Genomic DNA, 23,497 nt, shown 5'->3' with positions numbered 1-23,497 from the left:
ATCACTGTTGGTGACTGTGACAACGTGTGTCACTGTTGGTCACTGTGATGACGTTTGTCACTGTTTGACACTTTGACAACGTGTGTCACTGTCGGTCACTGTTATGACGTTTGACACAACGTGGTGACTGTGACAACGTTTATAACTGTTGGTCCCTGTGATAACGTTTGTACACTTTGTCTAATTCTATGCTTCCATTCACATTGCAAGATACTTGAAGCAGCAGTAGAAGTTTCCGAGTCACTTAACTTTTTCTGTTGTTTTACTGTATTTAAAACGAAACAAAATAATATGAAACAAGGGAATTAATAGCTTAATAGAAGAAAATGTAAATCTGTCATATTAACTTCCCTTGAAGTTCGCTCATAAAAATGTTCCAAGTTTAAATGTTTACAAAACTATGGTGGCATATAACTGGCGTAAGATAACATGTTAACGTTCGCGAATTGTTTTGTGTAAACCACTTAATTTTCGCGATAATTATCTAATTAACTAGTTAATATTCGCGTTACTATTTAGGTAAGATAAATATCATAAGACTATTTACAGGCTTGAATGTGCCCAGAACTCCCACTTGTTTACTTTTTAGCTGTACAACATTAACAGGTTAACTAGTTATGGTTTGCGAATTTCACTTAATAAGTAACATACTAACTGGTTAACGTTATAAGACTTATTAAGTGGAATTCGCAAACCATAACCAGTTAACCTGTTAGCGCCTGAATCTGGAATGCATTTATAGCTAAGTGGTAACACGAATCTTATTACGTTAACCTATGCATTCGGAGCTCCTCGGCCATTTTATCGAAAACAACCTCGGATGTATTTGGACGGTTTACATACTCAAAAAGTGGTACGTTTAAGTCCGCTGCAAGTAGATCGCGTAGTAATTTTATTTAGCAGTTAAACTTTGTGACTTAACTCTTGGGATTCTTTATTATGTTTGCAATAATACAATTCAATGGCAATCAATTTAAACTTAGATCAATATATACAACTCTAAAACACTACATTTAATTAATGATATAATTCAAAATTTTACGAACTACTTCAACTGATGTACCTGCATACATCCGAGGTTGTTTTTGAAAAAAATGGCCGAGGAGTTCCGAATGTAACCTATGGTGGCATATGAGTTAATGCCGTCAGAGAACCTGATGGCGTTCGCAAATTGGTTCGTGTTATCCACTTAATTTTCGCGATAATTATTTAGCTGTCTATTTAATTATTCGCGTTACCTTTTTTGGAAGATAAATATCATAAGACTAAAAACAGGCTTGAGAGTGCCAAGAACTTCCACCTAATACCTTTTAAGATGTACAACACTAACAGGTTAACTAGTTATGGATTGGGAATTCCACTTAATAATTTCATTGTTTTTAGTTTTTCGATATTTATCTTACGAAAAAAGTAACGCAAATATTATCTATTTAGCTAGATAATTATCGCGAAAATTAAGTGTTTAACACGAAACAATTCGCGAACGTTATCATGTTATCCATATTAACTAGTTCGTATCTCTTATGTTTCAAACATGCACTGTCAAATGACATTGATTCATGTCACAAACCTTTACTTCTCAATGTCATTGTGTCTGCGATTAACCTTTACTGTTCCATGACATTAACGCATGTTGAAAATTTACTGTTCCATGATATTGGCGTCTGTAATGAACATTAACTGGGCAATGACATTGACACTTGTAGTTAACATTCACTGTTCAGTTCCATGACATTGATTTATCTATTGAACCTTTACTTTCCCATAACATTGACGCCCTTGATGAACCTTTACATTTACATTTTATTCGGGCCTGTGATGAGCTTTAACCATCCCATGAAATTTATAACCATTATGAACAATTGCTGCTTATAATATTGACGCCTGTAATGAAGCTAATGAAGTTTTACTATTTGAAAACATTGATTTCTGTAATAAGTTAATAACGCTTTAACCGTTCGAAGGCATTTATTTATTCATGTTATGAGCCCTTAAATATCCATGGCAGTAACGCCTGTAAAAACCTTAGCTCTTCCATGGCGTCGACACCAGTGACAAACCATAGCTCTTCCATGGCGTCGACACCAGTGAGAAACCTTAGCTCTTCCATGGTGTCGACACCAGTGAGAAACCTTTGCTCTTCCATGGCGTCGACACCAGTGAGAAACCTTAGCTCTTCCATTGCGTCGACACCTGTGAGAAACCTTAGCCCTTCCATTGCGTCGACACCTGCGAGAAACCTTAGCTCTTCCATTGCGTCGACACCTGCGAGAAACCTTAGCTCTTCCATTGCGTCGACACCTGCGAGAAACCTTAGCTCTTCCATTGCGTCGACACCTGCGAGAAACCTTAGCTCTTCCATTGCGTCGACACCTGCGAGAAACCTTAGCTCTTCCATTGCGTCGACACCTGCGAGAAACCTTAGCTCTTCCATTGCGTCGACACCTGCGAGAAACCTTAGCTCTTCCATTGCGTCGACACCTGTGAGAAACCTTAGCTCTTCCATAGCGTCGACACCTGTGAGAAACCTTAGCCCTTCCATTGCGTCGACACCTGTGAGAAACCTTAGTTAGTTCTTCCATTGCGTCGACACCTGTGAGAAACCTTAGCCCTTCCATTGCGTCGACACCTGTGAGAAACCTTAGCCCTTCCATAGCGTCGACACCTGTGAGAAACCTTAGCCCTTCCATTGCGTCGACACCTGTGAGAAACCTTAGCCCTTCCATAGCGTCGACACCTGTGAGAAACCTTAGCCCTTCCATAGCGTCGACACCTGTGAGAAACCTTAGCCCTTCCATTGCGTCGACACCTGTGAGAAACCTTAGCCCTTCCATTGCGTCGACACCTGTGAGAAACCTTAGCTCTTCCATTGCGTCGACACCTGTGAGAAACCTTAGCCCTTCCATTGCGTCGACACCTGTGAGAAACCTTAGCCCTTCCATAGCGTCGACACCTGTGAGAAACCTTAGCCCTTCCATTGTGTCGACACCAGTGAGAAACCTTAGCTCTTCCATTGCGTCGACACCTGTGAGAAACCTTAGCCCTTCCATTGCGTCGACACCTGTGAGAAACCTTAACTCTTCCATCGCGTCGACACCTGTGAGAAACCGTAGCTCTTCCACTGCGTCGACACCAGTGAGAAACCGTAGCTCTTCCACTGCATCGACACCAGTTAGAAACCTTAGCCCCTCCATTGCGTCGACACCTGTGAGAAACCTTAGCTCCTCCATTGCGTCGACACCTGTGAGAAACCTTAGCCCTTCCATTGCGTCGACACCAGTGAGAAACCTTAGCTCTTCCATAGCATTCACGCCTGCTCTGAACCTTGAGTGACTGCTCCATGACTATGACTGCGGTAATTTTTTGAATGACATTGGTGCCAGTAACGAAGTTTTAATGTACAATGGCATTGACGCCTGTATTCAACCTTCACTGTTCCATTACATTGATTCCTTTACTTTAATCAACCTTTACTGCTACATGGAGTTGGCGTCTGTAATCAATTTTAACTGTTCCATCACATAAACGTCTGTAATGAACCTTTAAAGTTCCATGGTCGGCTTCTGTGATGAATCCTATCCTTTCCACGACATTGACATCGATTATAAACCTTAACTATCCCCTGACATTTACCCTTTTAAATGAAACTTTACTGTCCCAATACACTGATTTCTCTAAAGAACATGTGGCAGAACATTGGCGTGTGTAATGAACATAAAGTGTTCGATGTTATTGATGTATGTTATGAATCCTAACTATTCCATGACATTGGCGTCTGTAATGAACATAAAGTGTTCGATGTTATTGATGTATGTTATGAATCCTAACTATTCCATGACATTGGCGTCTGTAATGAACATAAAGTGTTCGATGTTATTGATGTATGTTATGAATCCTAACTATTCCATGGCATTGGCGTCTGTAATGAACATAAAGTGTTCGATGTTATTGATGTATGTTATGAATCCTAACTATTCCATGGCATTGGCGTCTGTAATGAACATAAAGTGTTCGATGTTATTGATGTATGTTATGAATCCTAACTATTCCATGACATTGGCGTCTGTAATGAACATAAAGTGTTCGATGTTATTGATGTATGTTATGAATCCTAACTATTCCATGACATTGGCGTCTGTAATGAACATAAAGTGTTCGATGTTATTGATGTATGTTATGAATCCTAACTATTCCATGACATTGGCGTCTGTAATGAACATAAAGTGTTCGATGTTATTGATGTATGTTATGAATCCTAACTATCCCATGACATTGGCGTCTGTAATGAACATAAAGTGTTCGATGTTATTGATGTATGTTATGAATCCTAACTATCCCATGACATTGGCGTCTGTAATGAACATAAAGTGTTCGATGTTATTGATGTATGTTATGAATCCTAACTATTCCATGACATTGGCGTCTGTAATGAACATAAAGTGTTCGATGTTATTGATGTATGTTATGAATCCTAACTATTCCATGACATTGGCGTCTGTAATGAACATAAAGTGTTCGATGTTATTGATGTATGTTATGAATCCTAACTATTCCATGACATTGGCGTCTGTAATGAACATAAAGTGTTCGATGTTATTGATGTATGTTATGAATCCTAACTATTCCATGACATTGGCGTGTGTAATGAACATTTACTGTCTCATTTTTTACGCTTATAATGAACTTTAACTCTCAAATGACATTGTTTGCTCTAATTGGCCTTTGCTGTTCCATGGCATTGACATTTGTATCGACACTTTACAGTTCCGTGACATTTATTTCTCTAATGAATATGTAGGTGTCGTGACTTTGACGCCAGTATCGAACCTATACTGTTTCATGAAATTGATACCAGAAATTCACTTTTACTGTCCATTGAGATTGACCCATGTAATAAACTTTTGCTACTCTATGACATTCGCGTCTGTTATGAACCATTACCGACTGCCTTGTGACATTGATTATGAACCATTTCCGTTCCATGACTTAAACTCCTGAAATTTACCTTCACTGTTCCATGGTTTTAGCGCATCTGATGAACCTTTATTGTCCCGTCAAGTTCATATCTGTTATCCATGACATATTTACCCCTATACTAAGCCTTTACAGTTTCATGGCATTGAAGCCTTAAATGAAACTAGACTGCCATTTTTCAGGTCATAAGAGCAGGTTTTCCATGTCACATCACTATATTTAATGAACGGCTTGGTGAAAGATACGTATAGGCGTTCAAGATTTGGTCAAGCTTGAAATTTCAAAGATCGCTGTATACCAAGTTGCTGCCAACTTTATTCACCGAAGATGCTTTATGGGATGTCTATTTAACGTTGTCCGACCGGCTAAACAGGGGCGTTTGTGCGTTTAGACTTAAATCTTCGGATACCTGCTTCATGATATCCAGATGATCTCGCCTGTTGCGTTTATGTGAACAAGCATAGACCGTATTGGCGGGAAAAAAGGAGACCAAACAAGCATAAGACCAACATTGAATCTTAAAAAATGTTATTAAGAACTTGATTCGTTATGGCCATCAATGATTATGTTAAGACTTCTGTCGGCAGCAAAAAGGCGGATATTGGCTTGGATGTCGGCGACTATGTCGTTGATATAGACAAGAAAAAGGAAACGGCAAAGAAAGGAGCCCCTCCGTATGTCGGCGTTGATAGATTTCCAGCTTGACAAAGAATTTCAAAGACAAAAACACATTGCCTGGTCTGACAGATTAGAGGTAAAAAAACAGATAAGTAAAATGCCTTTAATACTATAACATTGAAGAGAAGACCTCGATGCCAAAGTCTGTCAAATGCATTGGATATACCACAAAAGACAAGGCGAACTTCTTAACTTCGTACAATGCTCTGCAAATGTCGCCGTAAAAATACGTGAGCTGGTTCTCTGCAATGCCCTTCATACATAGTAAAGATACGTGGGCTGGTTCACTGCATTACCCTACATATACCGCCGTAAATATAATTAAGCTGGGTCTGTGCAATGTCCTACGTATATTGCAGTAAAGATACGTGGGCTGGTTCACTGCATAGCCCTACATATGTCGCCGTAAAGATACGTGTGCTGGTTCACTGCAATGTAATACATATATCGTCGTAAAGATACTTGAGCTGGTTCACTGCAATGCCCTACATACATCGCCGTGAAGATACGAGTGCTTGTTAACTGCAATGCCTTTCATTTATCGCCGTAAAGATACTTGTGCTAGTTTCCTGCAGTGCCCTACATAAATCGCCGTGAAGATACATGTGCTAGCTCACTGCAATGTCCTTCATGTATCGCCGTAGAGATATGTGGGCTGGTTAAATGCAATGTCCTTCATATATCGCCGTAGAGATATGTGGGCTGGTTCACTGCAATGCCCTTCATATATAGTAAAGATACGTGTGCTGGTTCACTGCAATGTAATACATATATCGTCGTAAAGATACTTGAGCTGGTTCACTGCAATGCCCTACATACATCGCCGTGAAGATACGAGTGCTTGTTAACTGCAATGCCTTTCATTTATCGCCGTAAAGATACTTGTGCTAGTTTCCTGCAATGCCCTACATATATCGCCGTGAAGATACATGTGCTAGCTCACTGCAATGTCCTTCATGTATCGCCGTAGAGATATGTGGGCTGGTTCACTGCAATGCCCTTCATATATAGTAAAGATACGTGGGCTGGTTAACTGCATTGCCCTACATATATCGCCGTAAAGATACTTGAGCTGGGTCTGTGCAATGCCCTACATATATAGTAAAGATACGTGGGCTGGTTCAGCGCATTGCCCTACATATGTCGCCGTAAAGATATGTGTGGTGGTTCTGTGCAATGCACTACATATTTTGTCGTAAAGATACTTGAGCTGGTTTACTGCAATGCCCTACATTTATTGCCGTCAAGATACGTGTGCTTGTTCCCTGCAATGCCCTACATATATCGCCATTAAGATACGAGTGCTGGTTCACTGCAATGTCCTACATATATCCCCATTAAGATAATAGTGCCGGTTCACTGCAATAACCTACATAATTCGCCGTTAAGATACGTGTTTTAGTTCCCTGCAATTACCTACATATATTGCCATGAACATTAATTTGTTGGTTCTCTTCAATGCTTTTCATATATCGCCGTAAACATAAGTGGGCTGGTTCACTGCAATGCCCTTCATAATGTAGAAAAGATACGTGGGCTGGTTCACTGCAATGCCCTTCATATGTAGAAAAGATACGTGGGCTGGTTCACTGCAATGTCCTTCATATGTAGAAAAGATACGTGGGCTGGTTCACTGCAATGCCCTTCATATGTAGAAAAGATACGTGGGCTAGTTCACTGCAATGCCCTTCATATGTAGAAAAGATAAGTGTGCTGGTAAACTGCAATGCCATTCATAAATAGTAAAGATACGTGGGCTGGTTAACTGCAATGCCTTTCATAAATAGTAAAGATACGTGGGCTGGTTCACTGCATTGCCCAATATATATAGCCGTAAATATACATGTGCTGGTTCAATGCAATGCACTTTATATGTCGCCGTGTAGATACGTGTGCTAGTTCCCTGCATTGCCCTACACATATCGCCGTAAATATACTTGTGCTGGTTCAATGCAATGCACTTTATATGTCACCGTGTAGATACGTGTGCTAGTTCCCTGCAATGCCCTACACATATCGCCGTAAATATACGTGTGCTGGTTCACTGCAGTGCACTTTATATGTCGCCGTGTAGATACGTGTGCTAGTTCCCTGCAATGCCCTACATATATCGCCGTGAATATACGTGTGCTGGTCCACTGCAATGCACTTTATATGTCGCCGTGTAGATACGTGTGCTAGTTCCCTGCAATGTCCTACATATGTCGCCGTAAAGATAGGTGAGCTGGTTCTCCGCAATGCACTACATATATCGCTGTAAAGACACGTGGGCTGGTTCTCTGCAATGCCTTACACATATCGCCGTTAAGAAACATGAGCTGTTTCTCTGCAATGCCTTACATATGCCGCCGTTAATAAACATGTGCTAGTTCATTGCAAAGCCCTACATATATCGCCGTGAAGATACGTGTGCAAGTTCACTACAATTACCTACATATATCGCCATGACAATTCGTGTGCTGGTTCTCTGCAATGTCCTACATATATCGCCGTAAAGATACATGAGCTGGTTCTCTGCAATGCCCTACATATATCGTCGTTAAAATACATGAGCTGGTTCTCTGCAAAGCCCTTCCTATATCGCCGTAAAATACGTGAGTTAGTTCAGTACAATGCCCTACATATATCGGCGTTAAGATACATGAGCTGGTTCTCTGCAATGCCCTTCCTATTTCGCCGTAAAATACGTGAGTTAGTTCAGTGCAATGCCCTACATATATCGCCGTAAAGATACGTGGGCTGGTTCACTGCATTGCCCTACATTTGTCGCCGTAAAGATACTTAAGCTGGTATACTGCAATGCCCTACATATATTGCCGTGAAGCTAGTTCCCTACAATGACTTACATATATCGCCGTTAAGATACGTGTGCTAGTTCACTGCAATGCCCTTAATATATATCGCAATTAAGATACGTGTGCTGGTTCACTGCAATGCCCTACATATATAGCCGTTAAGATACGCGTGCAAGTTCCCTGCAAGTACTTACATATATCGCTATAAAAATTCATGTGCTGGTCTCTCCGCAATGCCCTACATATATCGCCGTGAAGAAACATGTGCTGGTCTCTCTGCAATGCCCTTCATATATTACTGTAAAGATACGTGGGCTGGTTCACTGCAGTGCCCTTCATATTTAGTAAAAATCCTTGGGCTGGTTTACTGCAATGCCCTACATATATCGCCGTTAAGATTCGTGAGCTGGCTCTCTGCAATACCTTACATATATGGCCGGGAAGATACGTGTGCTCAATACACTGCAATGCAGTAAATATATCGCCGTGAAGATACGCGTGCTAGTTCACTGCAATGTCCTACATATTATATCGCCGTGTAAATACTTGTGCTTGTCCACTGCAATGCCCTACATATATCGCCGTTAAGTTACGTGGGCTGGTTCTCTGCAATGCACTTCATTTATCGCTGTAAAGGCACATTGGCTGGTTCACTGCAATGCCCTACATATATCGCTGTGTAGATACGTGTGCTAGTTTCCTGCATAGCCCCACATATATTGCCATAATGATACTTGGGCTGATTAACAGCAATGCCCTACCTCTATCGCCGTTAAGATACGTGATCTGGTTCACTGCAATGCCCTACATATCGCTTGGAAGGTACAGGTGCTAATTCACTGCAATGCCCTATATATATCGCCTTGAAAATACAAGTGCCAGTTCACTGCAATGCCCTACATATATCGTCGTTAAGATACGTGATAGTGTTCACTGAAATGCCCTACATATATCTTCGTAAATTTACGTGAGCTGGTTCACTGCAATGCCCTATATAAATGCCGTGTAGATACGGGTGCTAGTTCCCTACATTGCCGTACATATACCGTCGTAAATATACTCGTGCTGGTTCACTGCAATGCCCTACATATATCACCGTAGAGATACGTGAGCTGGTTTATTGCAATACCCTATATATACCGCCGTAGAAATACGTGATCTTATTCACTGCAATGCCCTACATATATCGCCGTAAAGTTACGTGTGCAAGTTAACTGCAGTACCCTATAGATATCGTCGTAAAGATACGAGTGCTAGTTCTCTGCAATGCCCTACATATATCGCCGTAAAGATTCGTGTGCTAGTTCCCTACAATGTCCTACATATATCGCCTTAAAGATACGTGAACTGGTTCACTGCAATGTCCTACATATATCGTCGTAAAGATACGTGAGCTGGTTCACTGCAATGCCCTATATATATCGCTGTTTAGATACGTGTGCTAGTTACCTGCAATGCCCTACATATATCGTCGTATAGATATGTGTGCTAGTTCACTGCAATGCACTTTATACATCGCTGTGTAGATACGTGTGCTAGTTACCTGCAATGTCCTACATATATCGTCGTAAAGATACGTGAGCTGGTTCACTGCAATGCCCTATATATATCGCTGTTTAGATACGTGTGCTAGTTACCTGCAATGCCATACATATATCGTCGTATAGATATGTGTGCTAGTTCACTGCAATGCACTTTATACATCGCTGTGTAGATACGTGTGCTAGTTACCTGCAATGTCCTACATATATCGTCGTAAAGATACATGAGCTGGTTCACTGCAATGCCATATATATATCGCTGTTTAGATACGTGTGCTAGTTACCTGCAATGCCCTACATATATCGCCTTAAAGATACGTGACCTGGTTTACTGCAATGCCCTACATAAACCGCCGTAAAGATACGTGTGCTAATTCAATGCAATGCCCTACATATGTCGCCGTAAAGATATTTGAGCTGGTTTACTGCAATGTCCTACATATACCGCCGTAAAGATACTTGTGCTAATTCAATGCAATGTCCTACATATATCGCCGTAAAGATATTTGAGCTGGTTCACTGCAATGCCCTACATATACCGCCGTAAAGATATGTAAGCAGGTTCTCTGCAATGCCATATATATATCGCCGGGAAGATACGGGAGCTAATTCACTGCAATGCCCTACATGTATCGCCGTGAAAAAACGTGTCCTAGTTCATTTCAATGCCCTACATATATCACCGTGAAGAAACGTGTGCTTGTTCATTGCAATGCCCTACATATATCGCCGTATAAATACGTGACCATTGTTCTCTGCAATGCCCTACATATATCGCCGTGAAGCTGCCGGGCTAGTTCTCTGCAATGACCTACAACTATCGCCGTAAAGATACGTTAGCTGGTTTCCTGCATTGCCCTTTATATATCGCCGTAAAGATACGTGATCTGGTTTCCTGCAATGCCAGGTACATATTAAGCCGTTAAAATACGTGTGGTAGTTCACTTCAATGCCCAAAATATATCGCCGTAAAGATTCGTGTGCTAGTTCACTGCAATGCCCTTCATATCTCGCCGTAAAGATACATATGCTAGTTCACTACAATTCCATTCATTTATCGCCGTAAAGGTACGGGTGCTAATTCACTGCAATGCCCTACATATATCGCCGTGAAAATACGTGTGCTAGTTCGTTGCAATGCCCTACATATATCGCCGCGAAGATACGTGTGCTGCTAGTTCATTGCAATGCCCTACATATATTGCCGTGAAGATACGTGTGTTAGTTCACTGCAATGCCCTACGTATATCGCCGTATAGATGCGTGAGCTGGTTCTCTGCAATACCCTACATATATCGCCGTGAAGATGCGTGTACTAGTTCTCTGCAATGCCCTCCATATATCGCAGTAAAGATTCATGTGCTAATTCACTGCAATGCCCTACTTATATCGCCGGGAAGATACGGGGCTGGTTCACTGCAATGCCCTTAAGATATCGCCGTGAAGATACGTGTGATAGTTCCCTGCAAAGCCCTACATATATCGCCGTAAAGATACGTGTGATGGTTCAGTGCAATGCCCTACATATATCGCCGTAAAGATACGTGTGCTGGTTCACTGCAATGCCCTATATATACCGCCGTAGAAATACGTGTGCTAATTCACTGCAATGCCCTATATATATCGCCGTAAAGATACGTGAGCTGGTTCACTGCAATGCCCTATATATACCGCCGTAGAAATACGTGTGCTAATTCACTGCAATGCCATATATATATATATATCGCCGTAGAAATACGTGTGCTAATTCACTGCAATGCCCTATATATACCGCCGTAGAAATACATGTGCTAATTCACTGCAATGCCCTATATATATCGCCGTAAAGATACGTGAGCTGGTTCACTGCAATGCCCTTCATATATCGCCGTAAAGATACGTCTGCTAGTTCTCTGCAATCCCCTATATATATCGCCGTAAAGATACATGTGCGAGTTCACTGCAATGCCCTTCATATATCGCCGTAAAGATACATGTGCGAGTTCACTGCAATGCCCTATATATATCGCCGTAAAGATACGTGAGCTGGTTCACTGCAATGCCCTTCATATAACGCCGTAAAGATACGTGTGCTAATTCACTGCAATGCCGTATATATACCGCCGTAGAAATACGTGTGCTAATTCACTGCAATGCCCTATATATATCGCCGTAGAAATACGTGTGCTAATTCACTGCAATGCCCTATATATATCGCCGTAGAAATACGTGTGCTAATTCACTGCAATGCCCTATATATACCGCCGTAGAAATACGTATGCTAATTCACTGCAATGCCCTATATATATCGCCGTAAAGATACGTGAGCTGGTTCACTGCAATGCCCTTCATATATCGCCGTAAAGATACGTCTGCTAGTTCTCTGCAATGCCCTATATATATCGCCGTAAAGATACATGTGCGAGTTCACTGCAATGCCCTTCATATATCGCCGTAAAGATACATTTGCGAGTTCACTGCAATGCCCTTCATATATCGCCGTAAAGATACAAGTGCGAGTTCACTGCAATGCCCTTCATATATCGCCGTGAAGGTACGGGTGCTAATCCACAGCAATGCCCTACATATATTGCCGTGAAAATACGGAGCTAGTTCACTGTAATGCCTTTGATATATCGCCGTGAAGATACGTGTGCTAGTTCACTGCAATGCCCTACATATATCGCCGTAAAGATACATGTGCGAGTTCACTGCAATGCCCTTCATATATCGCCGTGAAGGTACGGGTGCTAATCCACTGCAATGCCCTACATATATTGCCGTGAAAATACGGGGCTATTTTACTGCAATGCCCTTATTATATCGCAGTGATGATACGTGTGCTAGTTCATACGTCAGCTGGGTCACTGCAATGCCCTATATATATTGCTGTGTAGATACATGTGCTAATTACCTGCAATACCCTATATATATCGCCGTAAAGATACGTGTGCTGGTTCACTGCAATGCAATACATAAATCACCGTGAAGATACTTGAGCTGCTTCACTCCTTTGCCCTATATGTTGTGCCGTAAAGATACGTGGGTTGGTTCACTGCGATGCACTTCATATATCGCCGTAATTATACGTGTGCTAGTTCTCTGCAATGCCCTACATATAACGCCGTAAAGATACGTGTGCTAGTTCACTGCAGTGCCCTACATAGATCGACGTAAAGATACGTGTGCTAGTTCTCTGCAATACCCTTCATATATCGCCGTTAAGATAGGTGTGCTAGTTCCCTGCAATACCCTACATATATCGCCGTAAAGATACGTGTGCTAGTTCCCTGCGATACCCTACATATATCGCCGTTAAGATACATGTGCTAGTTCTCTGCAATACCCTACATATATCGCCGTAAAGATACGTGTGCTAGTTCCCTGCAATAACCTACATATATTGCCGTAAAGATACGTGTGCTAGTTCCCTGTAGTGCCCTACATATATCGCCGTAAAGATACGTGTGCTAGTTCCCTGCAATACCCTACATATATCGCCGTTAAGATACGTGTGCTAGTTCCCTGCAATACCCTACATATATCGCCGTTAAGATACGTGTGCTAGTTCTATCCAATGCCCTACATATATCGCCGTTAAGATACGTGTGTTAATTTACTACATGCCCTACATATTTCGCGGTGAAGATACGTGGGCTGGTTGACTGCAATGCCCTACATAATTATAGCTGGTTCACTTAATCGCCTTGATAAATCCATAAGTTTGTTGTTGATTTAATGCCGATGGTCAAGGTGTGGATAGCTGATGATTTTTTAATCATTATTTTGCAAATTTTAACCTCTTTTTATCACTTAAATTGTCTTTGCTGGTTGGTACAATTATTCTATTTTGGTATTCAGCTTTCGATTGCTTTTTAATTAAAGAGGTTGGTTCATATCGGGATTAAGAGGTCAGCCACAAAACTGGAAAGAATATTGTGATATTTCATGAACATAGAATCCGTAAAATGGGTTGGATAATTGATAGGCTGCACTGCATTAAAAGAAACGATCAACCTTCATCGTTTTCGTCTTATTTATGTTAGAATCGCCGGTCACAAGTACGCTGTTGCTCTTATACTGCCCGATGACGTTGTTCCATGTTAAGCCACTAAGTGTTGTTTGAATCTGGAGGGCGGCATACTCCACCAATAAGGAGGTAAACATGAAGTTAAATACAAATGGGTTTCATGCCCGATGACATGCAACGCGTTCGTTATTTGTGAACACCTTCACAAAAGAATATTACCGCTATTTGACAGCTTAAAGTAAAACTCCAAAAGAGTAATACATTGTAATATCAGATGTCTCAGTATCAGAAATAGGTTGCTTTAAACGTCGCCGGACCTGGACATTTTCGGAGAAGAAAGAGAATGGATAGGAAACATTTGGTATGCATGTAGGTAGGCTTTAAGCAAAACGCGATCAGTATTCTGATGTCAGATTTTCACAAGAGATTTCACTGATCCATATTTACCGCGTAAGAAAATGACGATAGTTTGTAGACGGCGCCAGACAAAAATGATAAGAGTGTGAGATACGGATGGCAGACCAAGGCCACTGTCCGGTAATCTTTGTGACATCATTATAAGATATAATAAGCAGGGTACTGGGAAAATATCACCAAATGAAGATACATTATTATCTATGATTGATATCAAAAAGCTTCATTGTTCAATAACACTGACGTCTGGTATGAACTCTGAGTGGTCTATGACACTGACGCCTGTGATGAACCCTTAGTGGTCTATGACACTGACGCCTGTAATGAACTCTTAGTGGTCTATGACACTGACGCCTTTGATGAACTCTCAGTGGTCTATGACACTGACGCCTGTACTGAACCCTTAGTGGTCTATGACACTGACAACTGTCATGAACTCTGAGTGGTACATGACACTGACGCCTGTGATGAACCCTTAGTGGTCTATGACACTGACGCCTGTAATGAACCCTTAGTGGTCTATGGCACTGACTCCTATAATGAATTCTTAGTGGTCTATGGCACTGACGCCTGTAATGAACCCTTAGTGGTAAATGGCACTGTCGCCTGTGATGAACCCTTAGTGGTCTATGACACTGACGCCTGTGATAAACCCTTAGTGGTCTATGACACTGACGCCTGTGATAAACCCTTAGTGGTCTATGACACTGACGCCTGTAATGAACTCTTAGTGGTCTATGACACTGACGCCTGTAATGAACCCTTAGTGGTCTATGACACAAACATCTGAAATCAACCCTTAGTGGTCTATGACACTGACGCCTGTAATGAACCCTTAGTGGTCTATGACACAAACACCTGTAATCAACCCTTAGTGGTCTATGCCACTGACGCCTGTAATGAACCCTTAGTGGTCTATGACACTGGCGCCTGTAATGAACTCTTACTGGTCTATGACACTGACGTCTGTAGTGAACTCTTAGTGGTCTATGACACTGACAACTGTCATGAACTCTGAGTGGTCTATGACACTGACGCCTTTAATGAACTCTTAGTGGTGTATGACACTGACGCCTGTAATGAATCCTTAGTGGTCTATGACACTGACGCCTGTGATGAACCCTTAGTGGTCAATGACACTGACGCCTGTGATGAACCCTTAGTGGTCTATGACACTGACGCCTGTGATGAACTCTTAGTGGTCTATGACACTGACGCCTGAAATGAACTCTTAGTGGTCTATGACACTGACACCTGTAATGAACCCTTAGTGGTCTATGACAGAAACACCTGTAATGAACCCTTAGTGGTCTATGACACTGACGCCTGTAATGAACCCTTAGTGGTCTATGACACTGGCACCTGTAATGAACCCTTAGTGGTCTCTGACACTGGCGTCTGTAATGAACTCTTAGTGGTCTATGACACTGACGCCTGTAATGAACCCTTAGTGGTCTATGACACTGACGCCTTTGATGAACTCTTAGTGGTCTATGACACTGACGCCTTTGATGAACTCTCAGTGGTCTATGACACTGACGCCTGTAATGAACTCTTAGTGGTCTATGACATGGCATCTGTTATGAACCTATAGTGGTCTATGACACTGACGCCTGTAATGAACCCTTAGTGGTCTATGGCACTGACGCCTGTAATGAACTCTTAGTGGTCTATGAAATTGACGCCTGTAAAGAACTCTTGGTGGTCTATGACACAGACGCCTGTAATGAACTATTGGTGGTATATGACACTGACGCCTGTAATGAACTCTTGGTGGTCTATGACACAGATGCCTGTAATGAACTCTTGGTGGTCTATGACACTGACGCCTGTAATGAACCCTCGGTGGTCTATGACACGGACGCCTGTAATGAGCCCTTAGTGGTCTATGACACGGACGCCTGTAATGACACCTTAGTGGTCTATGACACTGACGCTTTTGATGAACCCTTAGTGGTCTATGACACTGACGCCTTTGATGAACCCTTAGTGGTCTATGACACTGACGCTTTTGATGAACCCTTAGTGGTCTATGACACTGACGCCTGTAATGAACTCTTAGTGGTCTATGACACTGACGCTTTTGATGAACCCTTAGTGGTCTATGACACTGACGCCTGTAATGAACCCTTAGTGGTCTATGACACTGACGCCTGTGATGAACCCTTAGTGGTCTATGACACTGACGCTTTTGATGAACCCTTAGTGGTCTATGACACTGAAGCTTTTGATGAACCCTTAGTGGTCTATGACACTGACGTTTTTGATGAACCCTTAGTGGTCTATGACACTGACGCCTGTAATGAACTCTTAGTGGTCTATGACACTGACGCTTTTGATGAACCCTTAGTGGTCTATGACACTGACGCCTGTAATGAACCCTTAGTGGTCTATGACACTGACGCCTGTGATGAACCCTTAGTGGTCTATGACACTGACGCCTGTAATGAACCCTTAGTGGTCTATGACACTGACGCATTTGATGAACCCTTAGTGGTCTATGACACTGACGCCTGCCTTTGATGAACCCTTAGTGGTCTATGACACTGACACCTGTAATGAACCCTTAGTGGTCTATGACACTGTCGCCTGTAATGGACCCTAAGTGGTCTATGACACTGGCGCCTGTAATGAACTCTTAGTGGTCTATGACGCTGACGCCTTTGATGAACTCTCAGTGGTCGATGACACTGACGCCTGTAATGAACTCTTATTGGTCTATGACATGGCATCTGTAATGAACCTATAGTGGTCTATGACACTGACGCCTGTAATGAACCCTTAGTGGTCTATGGCACTGACGCCTGTAATGAACTCTTAGTGGTCTATGAAATTGACGCCTGTAAAGAACTCTTGGTGGTCTATAACACAGACGCCTGTAATGAACTATTGGTGGTATATGACACTGACGCCTGTAATGAACTCTTGGTGGTCTATGACACAGATGCCTGTAATGAACTCTTGGTGGTCTATGACACTGACGCCTGTAATGAACCCTCGGTGGTCTATGACACGGACGCCTGTAATGAGCCCTTAGTGGTCTATGACACGGACGCCTGTAATGACACCTTAGTGGTCTATGACACTGACGCTTTTGATGAACCCTTAGTGGTCTATGACACTGACGCCTTTGATGAACCCTTAGTGGTCTATGACACTGACGCTTTTGATGAACCCTTAGTGGTCTATGACACTGACGCCTGTAATGAACTCTTAGTGGTCTATGACACTGACGCTTTTGATGAACCCTTAGTGGTCTATGACACTGACGCCTGTAATGAACCCTTAGTGGTCTATGACACTGACGCCTGTGATGAACCCTTAGTGGTCTATGACACTGACGCTTTTGATGAACCCTTAGTGGTCTATGACACTGACGCTTTTGATGAACCCTTAGTGGTCTATGACACTGACGTTTTTGATGAACCCTTAGTGGTCTATGACACTGACGCCTGTAATGAACTCTTAGTGGTCTATGACACTGACGCTTTTGATGAACCCTTAGTGGTCTATGACACTGACGCCTGTAATGAACCCTTAGTGGTCTATGACACTGACGCCTGTGATGAACCCTTAGTGGTTTATGACACTGACGCCTGTAATGAACCCTTAGTGGTCTATGACACTGACGCATTTGATGAACCCTTAGTGGTCTATGACACTGACGCCTGCCTTTGATGAACCCTTAGTGGTCTATGACACTGACACCTGTAATGAACACTTAGTGGTCTATGACACTGTCGCCTGTAATGGACCCTAAGTGTTCTATGACACTGGCGCCTGTAATGAACTCTTAGTGGTCTATGACACTGACGCCTTTGATGAACTCTCAGTGGTCGATGACACTGACGCCTGTAATGAACTCTTATTGGTCTATGACATGGCATCTGTAATGAACCCTTAGTGGTCTATGGCACTGACGCTTGTAATGAACTCTTAGTGGTCTATGAAATTGACGCCTGTAAAGAACTCTTGGTGGTCTATGACACAGACACCTATAATGAACTATTGGTGGTATATGACACTGACGCCTGTAATGAACTCTTGGTGGTCTATGACACAGATGCCTGTAATGAACTCTTGGTGGTCTATGACACTGACGCCTGTAATGACACCTTAGTGGTCTATGACACTGACTTCTGTAATGCGCCCTTAGTGGCCTATGACACGGACGCCTGTAATGAATCCTTTGTGGTCTATGACACTGACGCTTTTGATGAACCCTTAGTGGTCTATGACACTGGCGCCTTTGATGAAACCTTAGTGGTCTATGACACTGACGCTTTTGATGAACCCTTAGTGGTCTATGACACTGACGCCTGTAATGAACCCTTAGTGGTCTATGACACTGACGCCTGTGATGAACCCTTAGTGGTCTATGACACTGACGCCTGTAATGAACCCTTAGTGGTCTATGACACTGACGCATTTGATGAACCCTTAGTGGTCTATGACACTGACGCCTGCCTTTGATGAACCCTTAGTGGTCTATTACACTGACGCCTGTAATGAACCCTTAGTGGTCTATGACACTGTCGCCTGTAATGGACCCTAAGTGGTCTATGACACTGACGCCTGTTATGGACCCTTAGTGGTCTATGACACTGACGCCTGTGATGAACCCTTAGTGGTCAATGACACTGACGCCTGTAATGAACCCTTAGTGGTCTATGACACTGACGCCTGTGATGAACCCTTAGTGGTCTATGACACTGACGCCTGTGATGAACTCTTAGTGGTCTATGGCACTGACGCCTGTAATGAACCCTTAGGGTCTATGGCACTGACGCCTGTAATGAACCCTTAGTGGTCTATGACACTGACGCCTGTGATGAACTCTTAGTGGTCTATGACACTGACGCCTGTGATGAACCCTTAGTGGTCTATGGCACTGACGCCTGTAATGAACCCTTAGTGGTCTATGACACTGACGCATTTGATAAACCCTTAGTGGTCTATGACACTGACGCCTGCCTTTGATGAACCCTTAGTGGTCTATGACACTGACGCCTGTAATGAACCCTTAGTGGTCTATGACACTGTCGCCTGTAATGGACCCTAAGTGATCTAAGACACTGACGCCTGTTATGGACCCTTAGTGGTCTATGACACTGACGCTTGTGATGAACCCTTAGTGGTCTATGACACTGACGCCTGTAATGAACCCTTAGTGGTCTATGACACTGGCGCATTTGATGAACCCTTAGTGGTCTATGACACTGACGCCTGCCTTTGATGAACCCTTAGTGGTCTATGACACTGTCGCCTGTAATGAACCCTTAGTGGTCTAAGACATGGCATCTGTTATGAACCTTTAGTTGTCTATGACACTGACGCCTGTAATGAACCCTTAACGGTCTATGCCATTGACACGTCTGTAATGAACCCTTAGCGGTATATGACACTAATGCCTGTAATGCACCCTTAATGGTCTAAGACATGGCATCTGTTATGAACCTTATGTGGTCTATGACACGGACGCCTGTAATGAACCCTTAGTGGTCTATGACATGGCATCTGTTATGAACCTTTAGTTGTCTATGACACTGACGCCTGTAATGAACTCTTAGTGGTCTATGACACTGACGCCTGTGATGAGCCTTTAGTGGTCTATGACACTGACGCCTTTGATGAACTCTTAGTGGTCTATGACACTGACGCCTGAAATGAACTCTTAGTGGTCTATGACACTGACACCTGTAATGAACTCTTAGTGGTCTATGACACAAACACCTGTAATCAACCCTTAGTGGTCTATGACACTGACGCCTGTAATGCACCCTTAGTGGTCTATGACACTGGCACCTGTAATGAACCCTTAGTGGTCTATGACACTGGCGTCTGTAATGAACTCTTAGTGGTCTATGACACTGACGCCTGTAATGAACCCTTAGTGGTCTCTGACATTGGCGTCTGTAATGAACTCTTAGTGGTCTATGACACTGACGCCTTTGATGAACTCTTAGTGGTCTATGACACTAACGCCTTTGATGAACTCTCAGTGGTCTATGACACTGACGCCTGTAATGAACTCTTAGTGGTCTATGACATGGCATCTGTAATGCACCCTTAGTGGTCTATGTCACTGACGCCTGTAATGAACTCATAGTGGTCTATGAAATTGACGCCTGTAATGAACCCTTAGTGGTCTATGGCACTGACGCCTGTAATGAACTCTTAGTGGTCTATGACACTGACGCCTGTAATGAACCCTTAGTGGTCTATGGCACTGACGCCTGTAATGAACTCTTTGTGGTCTATGAAATTGACGCCTGTAAAGAACTCTTAGTGGTCTATGACACTGACGCCTGTAATGAACTATTGGTGGTATATGACACTGACGCCTGTAATGAACTCTTGGTGGTCTATGACACAGATGCCTGTAATGAACTCTTGGTGGTCTATGACACTGACGCCTGTAATGAACCCTCGGTGGTCTATGACACAAACACCTGTAATGAACCCTTAGTGGTCTATGACACTGACGCCTGTAATGACACCTTAGTGGTCTATGACACTGACGCTTTTGATGAACCCTTAGTGGTCTAAGACATGGCATCTGTTATGAACCTTTAGTTGTCTATGATACTGACGCCTGTAATGAACCCTTAACGGTCTATGCCATTGACACGTCTGTAATGAACCCTTAGCAGTATATGACACTGAGGCCTGTAATGCACCCTTAGTGGTCTAAGACATGGCATCTGTTATGAACCTTTAGTGGTTTATGACACGGACGCCTGTAATGAACCCTTAGTGGTCTATGACATGGCATCTGTTATGAACCTTTAGTGGTCTATGACACTGACGCCTGTAATGAACTCTTAGTGGTCTATGACACTGACGCCTTTGATGAGCCTTTAGTGGTCTATGACACTGACGCCTGTAATGAACTCTTAGTGGTCTATGACACTGACGCCTTTGATGAGCCTTTAGTGGTCTATGACACTGACGCCTTTGATGAACTCTTAGTGGTCTATGACACTGACGCCTGAAATGAACTCTTAGTGGTCTATGACACTGACGCCTGTAATGAACTCTTAGTGGTCTATGACATGGCATCTGTAATGCACCCTTAGTGGTCTATGACACTGACGCCTGTGATGAACCCTTAGTGGTCTATGGCACTGACGCCTGTAATGAACTTTTAGTGGTCTATGAAATTGACGCCTGTAAAGAACTCTTGGTGGTCTATGACACAGACGCCTGTAATGAACTATTGGTGGTATATGACACTGACGCCTGTAATGAACTCTTGGTGGTCTATGACACAGATGCCTGTAATGAACTCTTGGTGGTCTATGACACTGACGCCTGTAATGAACCCTCGGTGGTCTATGACACGGACGCCTGTAATGAGCCCTTAGTGGTCTATGACACGGACGTCTGTAATGACACCTTAGTGGTCTATGACACTGACGCTTTTGATGAACCCTTAGTGGTCTATGACACTGACGCCTTTGATGAAACCTTAGTGGTCTATGACACTGACGCTTTTGATGAACCCTTAGTGGTCTATGACACTGACGCCTGTAATGAACCCTTAGTGGTCTATGACACTGACGCCTGTAATGAACCCTTAGTGGTCTATGACATGGCATCTGTTATGAACCTTTAGTGGTCTATGACACTGACGCCTGTAATGAACTCTTAGTGGTCTATGACACTGACGCCTGTGATGAACCTTTAGTGGTAAGACACTGACGCCTTTGATGAACTCTTAGTGGTCTATGACACTGACGCCTGAAATGAACTCTTAGTGGTCTATGACACTGACACCTGTAATGAACCCTTAGTGGTCTATGACACTGGCGTCTGTAATGAACTCTTAGTGGTCTATGACACTGACGCCTGTAATGAACCATTAGTGGTCTCTGACATTGGCGTCTGTAATGAACTCTTAGTGGTCTATGACACTGACGCCTTTGATGAACTCTCAGTGGTCTATGACACTGACGCCTGTAATGAACTCTTAGTGGTCTATGACATGGCATCTGTTATGAACCTATAGTGGTCTATGACACTGACGCCTTTGATGAACTCTTAGTGGTCTATGACACTGACGCCTTTGATGAACTCTCAGTGGTCTATGACACTGACGCCTGTAATGAACTCTTAGTGGTCTATGACATGGCATCTGTTATGAACCTATAGTGGTCTATGACACTGACGCCTGTAATGAACCCTTAGTGGTCTATGGCACTGACGCCTGTAATGAACTCTTAGTGGTCTATGAAATTGACGCCTGTAAAGAACTCTTGGTGGTCTATGACACAGACGCCTGTAATGAACTATTGGTGGTTTATGACACTGACGCCTGTAATGAACTCTTGGTGGTCTATGACACAGATGCCTGTAATGAACTCTTGGTGGTCTATGACACTGACGCCTGTAATGAACCCTCGGTGGTCTATGACACAAACACCTGTAATGAACCCTTAGTGGTCTATGACACTGACGCCTGTAATGAACTCTTGGTGGTCTATGACACAGATGCCTGTAATGAACTCTTGGTGGTCTATGACACTGACGCCTGTAATGAACCCTCGGTGGTCTATGACACGGACGCCTGTAATGAGCCCTTAGTGGTCTATGACACTGACGCCTTTGATGAAACCTTTGTGGTCTATGACACTGACGCTTTTGATGAACCCTTAGTGGTCTATGACACTGACTCCTGTAATGAACCCTTAGTGGTCTATGACACTGACGCCTGTGATGAACCCTTAGTGGTCTATGACACTGACGCCTGTAATGAACCCTTAGTGGTCTATGACACTGACGCATTTGATGAACCCTTAGTGGTCTATGACACTGACGCCTGCCTTTGATGAACCCTTAGTGGTCTATGACACTGACGCCTGTAATGAACCCTTAGTGTTCTATGACACTGTCGCCTGTAATGGACCCTAAGTGGTCTATGACACTGACGCCTGTTATGGACCCTTAGTGGTCTATGACACTGACGCCTGTAAACGACCCGTAGTGGTCTATGACACTGACGCCTGTAATGAACCCTTAGTGGTCTATGACATTGACGCCTGTAATGAACCCTTAGTGTTCTATGAGCCTGACGCCTGTAATGA

At 43.0% G+C, this 23,497-nt stretch overlaps 1 protein-coding gene across 1 annotated transcript; it reads left to right on the top strand.

The window, feature by feature from the left end:
• The first annotated feature begins 5,523 nt into the window (after positions 1-5,523).
• Positions 5,524-23,242, top strand: LOC128208337 (cysteine-rich, acidic integral membrane protein-like). The gene is made up of 8 exons (XM_052911895.1): positions 5,524-5,648; positions 15,696-15,811; positions 16,006-16,854; positions 17,161-18,009; positions 18,316-18,804; positions 20,485-20,901; positions 21,491-21,979; positions 22,566-23,242. The coding sequence occupies exons 1-8, from the start codon at positions 5,524-5,526 to the stop codon at positions 23,240-23,242; spliced, it is 4,011 nt and encodes a 1,336-aa protein (XP_052767855.1).
• Positions 23,243-23,497: the final 255 nt, after the last annotated feature.

Source organism: Mya arenaria, chromosome 11 (assembly GCF_026914265.1).
Source record: "Mya arenaria isolate MELC-2E11 chromosome 11, ASM2691426v1".
Classification (NCBI taxonomy): Eukaryota; Metazoa; Mollusca; class Bivalvia; order Myida; family Myidae; genus Mya; species Mya arenaria.
Note: the sequence above shows the minus strand (reverse complement) of the source record. Positions and strands in the feature narration are given on the sequence as shown.

Excerpts from the sequence above, each read along its gene's own strand:
- LOC128208337 (XM_052911895.1), top strand. The coding sequence starts at position 5,524 with ATGGCCATCAATGATTATGTTAAGACTTCTGTCGGCAGCAAAAAGGCG. Across the intron at positions 5,649-15,695 it reads GCAAAGAAAGGAGCCCCTCC|AAACACCTGTAATGAACCCT; the intron begins GTATGTCGGCGT and ends GGTCTATGACAG. Across the intron at positions 18,010-18,315 it reads GGTTTATGACACTGACGCCT|TGGTCTATGGCACTGACGCT; the intron begins GTAATGAACCCT and ends ATGAACCCTTAG.